The sequence below is a fragment of the Anoplolepis gracilipes genome, chromosome 14, assembly GCF_047496725.1.
Source record: "Anoplolepis gracilipes chromosome 14, ASM4749672v1, whole genome shotgun sequence".
In the NCBI taxonomy this organism is placed as follows: domain Eukaryota; kingdom Metazoa; phylum Arthropoda; class Insecta; order Hymenoptera; family Formicidae; genus Anoplolepis; species Anoplolepis gracilipes.
The window spans coordinates 6,686,991-6,698,736 of record NC_132983.1 but is presented as its reverse complement, the minus strand read 5'-3'; the positions used below and the strand labels follow the sequence as shown (position 1 = coordinate 6,698,736).

The window sequence follows — 11,746 nt, the reverse complement described above, 5'->3', positions numbered from 1 at the left end:
TCTTGATATTTTGAAATAAAGTTATACGAACCTGAAATCATCGCCGAGTGGCATCAGGACAACGTTGTGAGTGAAAAGCGAACCGGTTCTCGCGTATTGTTCCAACAGGAGCTCGGCCATTTGCTTGACGTTGTTGGGTGTGATCTCGACGGCGCGTACCGAGTACTCGGTGTATTCGCCGCGTATCTTGCGGAAGTCAAAGTTGAGACAGACGTGTGGGTGCGGACCGCACGAGTGCTTGATGTTGTAGATGTCGAACGGCTGATTGTGGGTGAGCATATCGGAGGAGCCGGTGCGATCCCATGGCTGCTGCCAGATAAAATCGCCGTACTGTTTCTTGGCGAACCATTGCTTCCACGCGTAGTGTATCCTCTGGATCACCGTGCCCGTTGCGCCCGAAGCCCTTAAAAAGTAGGGTATAGTACCACCGTGGCCGAACGGATCGACGGACCAACCCGATTCGGGAACCACGTCGAGATTCGTCTTCAGCCACTGATGACCTAAAGTTGGAAAAAAAAGAAAAGTTTTCCATTTACATAGCTCTTAAAGTGCTGTTTTGACAAATAAAACAAAAGCGCGAAAAGAGAGTCAATGAGAGGAAAAAAATTATAGTAATTAAGGGGATACCGAAGTACCGACCGAAGCCTGGAAAAAAGTATTCCCCTGTGCAGTACAACATTTGTTTTTCAAGGAATACTTTTTTTCTAGGCTTCTAAGCTCATTTCTAAAAGTTCACAAATATTCTTTCATGCAATTCTGAGAGGGAAAAACCTATTTTATTTTATGTATATAAATTGCAACTTTATATTAAGTAAATATATTGTTTTGTTAGGTTAGAAACTCGGTCGGTACTTCGGTATCCCCCCTTTAATGTATATACGTTTTAAAAAGAAAGTATCATATACAAGAAACATTTTGAACTTTGTTAAAAAAATAATGATTTTTTTTTAACAATTTTATATATGAAAAAATTTTATATAAAGTACACACACACACACACACACACAATTGATGCGTCCGCATTACTTTTTCGTGTTATTTTTACAAATTTTTAATGCAATTTAATAAAAAAATTGACATAAAATCAAAAAGTAAAATAAAGAGAATGTCGCTTTAAATTCATTATTAATATAAATATTGAATTTGCTTGCTCATTTATCTTCAGACAACACAGACGTAGAAAACGTCAAAAAGACTCTTTAGACGTCTCTCAAAACTTTGATCAATGAAACTTTGTTTGTCATTTAAATCGTTGTGAATTTTATTTATTATAATTAGCTAACAGAGGAGATTCGATATAATTTGCATACGGGTTTAGTTTACGATTTATTCTTGTTTAATCTGTTAAAACTAATCTACAACTTAATTATGACTCGCATATATATTGCAAAAGCCGCCTCTGCTGGCCTGCCGGTTTTTTTCATAGTATGCATTAATTTGCATCCGGGGAAGCTTTTTAAAGTTCATTCAGCCGCGTTCTGCACGGTGCGATCAAATATTCATAATACGAATTAATCCGATGTTTCTGCACTCTGAATATTCCAATTTTTCTAGCGACGATTAATGCGAAAATATAGATTTATACCGATTGCCTATACAATATCAGTTATTAAACGAATAAATATAATAAAATAAACCAATAAAGAAATCATATCATCCCAAATCATGTTTAAAAAGTCAAAACGTCATCGGAAAGATACCAAATTTTTAAACCAGCTTAATCTCTTGGGAAAGACTCGTCCTCAATTTTTTACAGAATATAACTGAATTCTATATTTAAAAGTTTTTTATGTATAATATTCATAACTTGTATTTTTTTTTTTTATTCGACAAATATTTGTAATCAATAACATAGGATGTGTTTTTATTAAGTTAATTGCAAAAATAAAAATAAAAAATAAATAAAAAAATTAAAATCAGAATCAGAGCAATTGGCAAGCGCAGAAGGTAAATGCGATAAAGAAGAGATATGCCATTAGCGGATAGGAAACATCAGGCTTGTCGAAAAAGTCGCCGTCGTGGTTAGGGAAGAGAGTCGTCGATCATGCACCGAAAAAATTGTATTCTCTATTTTAGAAGAATTCCTTCTAAAGCTTTCCTCAATAAAATATTATAAAAAACTCAGAATATTCCCCTCTGATGATCTTTTGTTAAGAATAGTATATGAAATAAAGAAAATATTCTTAAATTGTATCATACAAATCCTATTTGCGCTTACACCACTAGAGGGTATAACGGTATATTTTTCCCGTAGATAGAAAAACCTCTCGCAAGATATAAGAACCCCAACCCAAGAGAGCTCAGTATCGGGGCTCTTAGCCCTGAAGATGCAAATTCCAACGTTTACGAAACGTCATTGCGTGCATTACGCTGTTTAATCACGCGGCATCCATCCGGAAGTCCCCAGTTTAGATAATTCTAATGGCCACGAAAGCCTCAAGATTAGAAGTGTATATATTTTCTTACATATTAAGAATATCTAATACTTTTCTATTTTTTAAAGGATTTCTGTCTTTAGTTAAGAAAATCCTCTTGGCGCTTATTTTAAAGGAAGATATTCTAAAAATAAGTGGTATATTCTTGAAATGAGAATATGATTTTTTCGGTGTGGGGCCGGATAGGGCTAGACGACGCGGAAACTTACGACGTTGGCGAACGAAGCCGCGAAATTAATCCCGTAGGAACGCGAGTAGAGAGCGCGGCTAGACCCGCCGGGGATGGTTAATAGAATTAGCCCGAAGTCAACGGTAGTTAGGCGATATCCCGCAATCTCTCTCTCTCTCTCTCTCTTTCTCTGTGTCTGTCGTTTCACGTAGCCGCGACAACGAAATGCGTTCGTGTACGTTATCATCGCTTATCGTGCAAGTCATGTTTTTAGCATAATCTCGTGAATGTTTATGGATATGCAATAAATATTTGCAAGCATGCGAAAGATAAATCAAACGGATTGTCGGTTAAACAGAAAACCATTACGTTGCTTTCATTGTATATATTATATTCCTTTATATTGTATTTGTTTTCACGAAATAAAAATTATTTTATAAAAATATCGTTGCGTCGACAAGTATTATAGAAAAATATTTTTATATTTAAAAAAATATAAATTGTACTTTTCATAACTCTCGTAACGTTATTTAAAGCCTGTATGTTTTTTTTTTGTAAGATTGCGTTACAAGTACGAGGCTTTAAATCGGAATTAGCAATTATTTTACAACCGTATGAAAATATGAATGTAGTTATTTAGAAAATTCGCGGTTTAATGCTGTTTGGAGAGCGCGGAAATTAATGTTCACTTTGTGACGTGAGCATCTCGTGAATCCACCCAAAATCCAAATTCTCGGGGTCATTCGCAGCTCGCTTGCAACCCGGAAATTGCATCAATTATTCGAGAAAGCCAGAGCTCGGCCGCAAATTGCGCGTTCGTCGTCCTATCCCGCCGATGGAGCTCGCATTATTGTGGAAGTCCGGAGATAGAGACAGAGAGAGAGAAAGAGAAAGAGACGCAAACTAGAGAGGAGAGGATGCGGGTAGAAACCAAGGTGAGAAAGAGGGACTAGAAGGGTGCCTAATGCGGGGAATAAACCATTAAACTGTACTCAGCCGGGTGCTCGACTGATTATAACTCGTTAGAGCTGCACGACATGTGTGCATTAACAGAATTATCGCGACCCACCCTGAAAGATTGCATTTCCGCGAGATCTGAAAGGGAGATACTCGCAAAACTAGTTCTTTTCAAAAAGAATTGACATTAATCTTTGCTAAAAAAAAAAAATATCCAAAAGCGAGCACGTTGAGTTTTATTATTGGAAAAAAATTATTAACAATAAACACTCACTTTTTTTTTTTTTTTTTTTAAACGAATCGGCCGAAAAATAATTGCGTAAAATAATAAGTAGTAGTGTATGCATAAGATGTAAAATTTAAAAAAAAACGAGATAAAAATACTCTCCCAATATTCTCTCTTCTCGACAATATATTGCAAATTCCCGCAAACGAATGGATTAGAGATAAAGAAATGCATGAAAAAGCTGCGGACAAACTTTCGAAAAAGCTACCGTCACGTTCTGATACTTTGAGATGGGATGTGCAAGTGCATGTCGAAATGCTGCGTGATATATAGAGGATTTGCTTGCACGGCATAAGCCAACGTGTCAATTCTTTTTGAATAAATCCCAAAAACAAAAATTTTAAATTTCAATTTATCATAAATCGTTTGTCTTTTTCAAACATTTTTTTTTTTAATTTTTTAATCTGTCACAATTTATCAGAACAATAATGATCAGAAATGAAATAAAAAAACAGAAAAAGATAGAAAAAGATTTTTTTATTTCTCTGAAAAATAATAAATAATTTTATAAAGTATTTCTTTTCTTATCATTGAAATTTTTAGGACAATTTATCATTCTTGCATTTCTAATCCTTTTACTTGAAATATAAAAATTGATTTTAAAGATTGACTCTCGATTCAAATGTCTAAATTCGATTGTAATGTAATACACAGTTGTCGCTTTTAGTGCAAAAAAATCACAAGGATAAAACACGAATAATACAAGATTTTGCATGTCCACATTTGTTATCGATTATTAATAGTTCGATTGAACATATCGCGATAAGTCGCCGTAAAATTTTTAACTTTAATCTTAAATAAAAAAGAAACGAGGGTCTATCCATAATCAGGCGATAATGAGAGATATCGTGCGCCACTTGTTGCTTTCATTCCGAATCCTAATCACCGAAGGTATTACGTCGATTTTCGTATCATTCTTACATTTTCGCTAGAGTGCAGTTTATCGAATCGAATTCGTTAATAGCTATTAATTATTACGGACGAAGCGAAAAATCCACCCGACACGTGTAATTTATATGTCCATCATGTCAATTTTGATCAGACATTCTTATATATTTCTTGATTTGGTACAATCAAAAAAGTGTTATCGCGTTACTTAAGGATGTTTAGTACCTATTTTTAAAAATATAGGAATTTAATAAAATTTGCACAGATTGTTCTGATACATGTTCAGAGACTTATAAAAAAACCTAGAGTTGATTCACTGAAGCAATCAAAAGTTATAAGGATTTTAATTTGCAATGAATTTACCCGTCGATATTATTATAAATATAATTATTTTGTGCATCTAATTATAAGTAAAAGTATTAATATAATTATAAATATAATTATTTATATAAATAAGTATAAATATAATTATTTCTGTTCTTTTTAGCCCTTAAATTGATACGATTACAGATTTTCTATCTTATAAAAAACCTGTGATCGTGTTGATTTAAGAGCTAAAATAAATAGAAACAACAATAGGAATTTATTCAAAATTTGCAATAGTATAGTTTAAATATAGAGGAAATATTTGATCACATAATTTTGGTCAAATGCTGACTAGTTGAAAAGATATTAAATATAATTTTCTCAATTTCGTCCTATTATCCGAAATGATATATTATTTATTGTGAAAACGTGGCAACATAACATTCAGCTGAGCTTTCTTTTGACATTTTAATTAACCTATCTTTTCATCTAAAGAAACCTCTATATACAAACGTGTAAGCGAGAAGCGACTAGGCCTCATATGTCAATTTACAATTTGAGCAACTTATGAAAAATTACCATGTTGCCACGTTTCTTTCTTCTCGGAGAAATGATTATTGATGAATTATTATTTATTAAAGAAATAGTTAAAAATCTTTTATATTTTCTCATTATTCACTATTATAATTTTTATTCCGACATTTTAAATTACTCTGTACGAGTAAATTCTTTTACTTTTATAATTCAAATTTTGTGCTGTAATGTTGAAATCGAGGTACCGTCAATGATAAAAGTTTCTCATTATAATTTAAGAAACACGAAAATTCTCCGAAGAAAAGCAACAGAAGTTGGAAAATACATTTCTACACTCTAGCTATGAATAAATAATAAGATTTTATGCAATCTTTATAATAATCATATATTAAGATATATGAGAAAAGTATATATTCGTGAATTTCGACTACTTTTTTCTCCGATTGTAGATGCTAAACATCCTTGAAATCTCTCTTCTCCTACTGTTTTATTATACTTTAGAATCTCGTTTAAGTTTTACTTTTTTGATATAAAACACATATTATATATCGACGAAAAAATCAAGCTGTATCATATGTTGAATAATCCAAGTATTTTTATATGATGGAACGAATGATCGTGACTATTCAGTTTCGCCGCAAAAAGAGAAAATTAACAGATTTTCCCTTCGGACGATATTTATAGGATCAAGCCGTAGTTAATAGCAGCTAATTTCCATGCACCGATATATCGCTAAACGAGGACGAGGGATTCCATGACAGCCATAGTGATAATGGACTCATTTCGATGCGCTTCCGGTTATTATCGTTGCTGTAGCGTGTTATAGGTGAGCCAGGAGGGAATGGCGTTTATCTCGATCTCAGCGATTCACGACCGACGTCGCGACATCGGTTTTCTGGGCTGTTTTCGGATACCTGTTGTCGAATATATATTATATATATATATATACATATATATATATATATATATATATATATATATATACAATATCATCGACAGCGGGAAAACGCTTTCCACCTAGCTACACGTTCGAGCACCACAAGTCTCGCGATCGATTTTCGGTTCCGGAGTTTGTAAAAGAAATGAAACAAAAGCGAATAGAGAGAATAGAGGCACAATTATTTATAAAAACTAAATAAAGTAAAAATATTCCAATTTTTTTTCAATAACAAAATAAATAAAGCAATGTTATAAATTAGATAAATACGATAAAAATATGATATTAAAGATATTACAAGCACGTTAGTTGCATAATAAAAACTTTTTAGGGAAAAAATTATTCTGCATTCTCTTTCAAACATATTCTTGCAAAAGCGCATGTAATTTAAACTAAATTAATATATTTATTCAAATTATGTACAAAACAAAAAGAAAAGAAGAGAGGAGGGAGAGAGAGAGAGAGAGAAAGATATCGACAGTGATGATGTTATTCAGATTTGAAATGAGACAAACAGGCGGATAATTAATTTGTCGTGTTTATGATTCATGGGAGACGGATTTCCATCAGCAAACACCCTGCCATTATGATACGATCGCTCTATTGTCCTTACATCGAATCAGGTCAACCACAGAGCCGTATATCAGCCGAGCCATTCTGATCGAACAGGTGCGATCGGAATGAGATGCGTTCGCATTCGAGCTCGTAAATTATGCCGATCCGTTCGCCATGCGTGACGTCCGCGATTTGTTGCGGGATGCAGTTGCGGCCGAATGCATAATTCTATGCGCGCGGGAGGCTCTCGTATGTAATACTGCGTGGGTCGCTCGTCAGTTTGATTAAAACTAATCTAAAATCAGCGCTCATTTAATATGCGGGGAATTTAATCAAAGCAATTTCCGCTCGTGCATTAATCCTTTGAGTCACGAATTTTTCTAATTGTCAGTATTTTATAAAATTTCGTATATAAGGATTTTTGGGGTCGCTGATTACGAACCCGTTGTCAGGTTTTCAAAATTCAAGATACGGATCCAATATGGCAGACAAAATTTTACTTCCGCCATATTGGACCGTATATTAAATTTTGGAAATTAAATTTTTTTTCCTTTTGCACTCAGATTTGCGATCTAAAAGAACCTTCAGAGAAAAAAATTTTAAAAAGAATACGACTGTTACTTTCAATTTAGAACAGAAAATATTGTTTTTTATATATTTTTTATCAAAAAAGGAGGATTTAACAAAAATAATACGATGGAAAATTGTAAAAAAATACTTTAGAGTGTACTAAGATTATAAAAAAATTGCCGTATTTATTATCATAATAGATTAGTAGACAATGCATTTTTTCGTAAAAAAAAGTACTAATTTTGACTGTTTGTTTATATATGGTATTTTTGCAATTAACAATTATTGACTATTCATATTTTTTTACACTTATTGATGTTCTAGAGACTCTGTAGAAACAAAAAATCCGGTATTTGTTGATAAAAAAGTAGTTAAAACAATAAAAAAACTACGAAAAAAAGGTGGGTGTCTGGGTGACCCGTTATGACTCAAAAGGTTAGACGGTGGAAAAAAAATTGATTAGATATATAGCAACAATTTTAGAATAAACAAAAATTTTATAGAGCACAATTTTTTGCTTTATTATGTATTCTCAAAGATTATCAAGTGAGAAATTAATTTACTCTGCCATGTATAATGTATCTAGAAAAGTTTATTTAAATATTTTAATTATTTAGACTTTGAATTTATCTGGGAGGAAACTTTTTATCGGAATTCAAAGTTCTTTGGTTTATTTTGAAATACTCTGTATGTTCCAAGTTCTCTCTCAAATTTCCGGGGGCGTGTTTCGGATAGAGTTCGGAGCAATCTAATGCGTCGTCCGATCTCTCGCGGGATTGTCTCGTCTCGCTTCCTTTTCCAGCCTCCGGCTGAATGCAACTGTTCCATTGCTCCTCTCTCTCTCTCTCTCTCTCTTGGGGATCTCTCGATTCCGAAATAAGACCTCTCGCTGGCCTTCTCAGTGGCAATTTTCGAGCGAATACTTATGGCGTGGAAAGTTTTCCGTGTGTGCAACATGCGATTGCAGCAAGCTTGTCTCTGCCGATCTTACTCGATGGCTCGATCGGATTTAATCAAGCGGAAGGAAAAGTGCAATCCGGAATTCACTGGACAGAAACGGAGAGAAAAAGCGTACTTTTTCTACTTCGTCGTATATATAACATACATATATATTCAACTTCTCAAACGAGTGTTACATCTTTTTTCTTTTTTTCTTTTTAAATAAACATTACGGGTGGATTGTTTTGAAAATAATCATGTCGATGAAAATGTTTTTTTTTTAATTATTAAAATCAATAAATTTAAGAAATAAAATCCTAAAAATATTAAAAAGTAAAAGCTGACGAATACGCACCGTTTTATTAAACTTTCCTTTTATTGATTAGAAAATTTTTCGTATATATATATATATATATATATATATATATATATATATATATATATATATATATATACCGTGTATTAAACGTTTGAAATAAACTTTTACATTTAGAAATTGATGTCACGTAGATTTAAAACTATTGCATTTAACGTTAAATACGAAACGGAGCCGTGGGGATGTGGCAATATTTCACGTGCAATATCTACTTGCACTTTGCGTTTCTATTTTCTGTGCAGTATTTTGCATTCTCGTCTCGGCGGAACAACCGCAATTGCAACTACGATCGACACACTCGAGAATCTAATTACGGCCTAATGTTCGTCGACCACTTTTTCTCGGTATTTTGCTTCCCTTTCCTTTCGTCTAAGGGATGCCGGGTAAAAAGGGCGTTGGAAAAAGAATGAACAAGCAGGGGAGAGGCTGCCATTGTCTTCGCACTACCGCAGGATCTCGTTAGCCTACTTTCCATCCTCTACCTCTGTCTTTCTCCGTCCTGTGATCCTCCAGGCGTGCGTCGTTTCTCCTTTCCGCGTGTAACGCACGCCTCCCCGCCTTTTTTTTTCCGCTCGGGTAATCACCCTTTCTCTCGAGCAACGCCGCCCGTCCGCCACCCTTCGTTTTCCACATGTTATCATCGCTCTTTTAACCCACACTTTGTTCTTAGATCCTTTCTCCCTGTCCCCTCTCTTTCTCCTTCTCCTTTCCCCGTCTCTCCGCATTATTCCGACATTTTCACAAATCTGTCCACATTATTATCCTCAGGCTTACGTATCTGATACGACTGCAATATGTTTTACGTAATACTTTGTGCATACGCGCAGCTTCTCCGCTTCAGTTTTTTTTTTTTTTTCTTTTTATATAAACCTCTTCTTCGCGTTATCTTTATAGCATTCTTCTATTGTTCTCCGTTTGTACATCGATAATAAAATCGAAAACGTAACAATAGCAGATTTATTCGAGCGATACTTTCGCGTCTATGTAACGTATGCATTAAAGTTAAATGGATACGTTATATAATATTATAAAAAAAAAGTGTATTGCATTTGTTCTATCATATTACGACGATATGAGATGACGTCGTTTACGGGAAACATCTGCCATATCTGTTCTACGTAAAACAAAACGCTTCAAACGAATTCTTCATCAACATCACATATTTGATGACGTTCTTTTTTCGCGATATTTAATCTTCAATATTAAATATCTCGATAATTATAATGCAGAATTTTATTTTTTTAAATCTAAAGTATATTTAACTAAATGGAAGATAAAGAACCCTCTATTCTTTCTATTTGCAAACTATTAACGTTTCTGTAAACAAAAAAAAGAATTAATACCTCAATAAAACAATATATTTTCTTAAATATTATTTATATCTTATTGATATTTTAAAAAATGATATCTGTATAACTTCGATAAAATGAAATTAAACTGTAAAATTGTTAAAATCGATTCGTGGCGTTAATAGGGAGTTTGCATGATTTTTGAAAAACAATTGCATTTTATAATTTATATATAGTTTTAAATGTAATTATTTTTTTCGTAAATTTTTAACGCAAATTAAGCGAGAAAATTAATAATAAAAATTACATTATTTGAAATTGTCCAATACGATTCGGAAACGACCGAACGCGATGTGACGTCACAGTGCAATATCTGCATTCGGGGAGAAGCTAATAGCGCTAAATAGCGTGAAATAGCGTCTCCTCAAACCTAACCAATATATACAGTGACAACACAATATTTTTATTTATTAAAATATCCAATTAATGATCAAACGTTTGAAACTATTGCACTGTGTGACGTCACGCCCTCCAACCAATCAAAATCGTTTTCTCACAATTTAAATTTTATTAAATTCTAATTTAATTTTTTAATACCTTTCTATTAATTAAAATTTAAAATTTTCTTATAAATAAATCTATAATAATATATATTTAAATTACATATATAAAAAAATGTATTTTTTTTTTTAATACAAACTCCCTATCGACACACACTTTTCCTTGAAATTGATGTTAGACAGGCACCACGACTTCCAACTTACGTCATTCCCAAGATAAACGTGCCGTTTACGTGAATGCCTTTATTACCGTATATTCTTCGTCTCTCGAGAGAAGCGAGACTATGGCGAGAAATAAGACCCTATCTTTTTAACGGCAGGAATTTCGCGTGCGCTTCGAGGTGCGGCGAGCGACGACGGAAACGCCTGTATAACTAGCTACTACTCTCTCAGTCAAAGTGCTGTCTCGTCGAGAACCATAACCGTAACTATTCCGTAGTCCCGTAGAACAATATAGTCGTACCGCAATAATAACAACAGCGTGGCTACACCAACTTGTACCGTCCGTGGCGCGATACAAGAACGGGACGGACAAAAAAGCCTCAATATTTGAAAATCTTTGTCGACAAGAATCGTAGGAAATATCTGGCGAAGTAAAAAAGATGAACATTTTATTTCAAGTTATATTAAGGGAAACATACAAGAACATTTTTCCGTTTGAAAATATTTTCTCTACCTCTTCTCTATTTGCCAATTTTTCAGCTTTTACACGACCGCATTTATCAGTAAAAAAAACATATGTTTTAAGTATCACTGTATGCATCGTGAAATGACAGAACGCAGAATATCCGGAAATATTGGTGGATTTCGGATAAATTCATGAGCATGGAACGCGCGTTTTATCATTTCGATGCAAATGATCGCGAAATGACTAGTCCCCTTATGACTGAGGCCAGATTTGTAATTAGAATGTTTGAGCGACGATAAATATCAATCCGATCGTGA

The 11,746-nt window shown here is 33.7% G+C and overlaps 1 protein-coding gene and 1 long non-coding RNA gene across 2 annotated transcripts in view; one reads left to right on the top strand and one right to left on the bottom strand.

Annotated features, from left to right (window-relative positions):
• Positions 1–11,746, bottom strand: part of Alpha-man-iib (alpha-Mannosidase class II b) — a 94,046-nt gene that overhangs the window by 7,574 nt on the left and 74,726 nt on the right. The window contains exon 5 of the mRNA XM_072905325.1: positions 32–500. Coding sequence (XP_072761426.1) covers positions 32–500 — 469 coding nt within the window. The remainder of the gene's footprint in view (positions 1–31; positions 501–11,746) is intronic.
• Positions 1–11,746, top strand: part of LOC140672887 (uncharacterized) — a 107,563-nt gene that overhangs the window by 21,318 nt on the left and 74,499 nt on the right. The window lies entirely within an intron of this gene.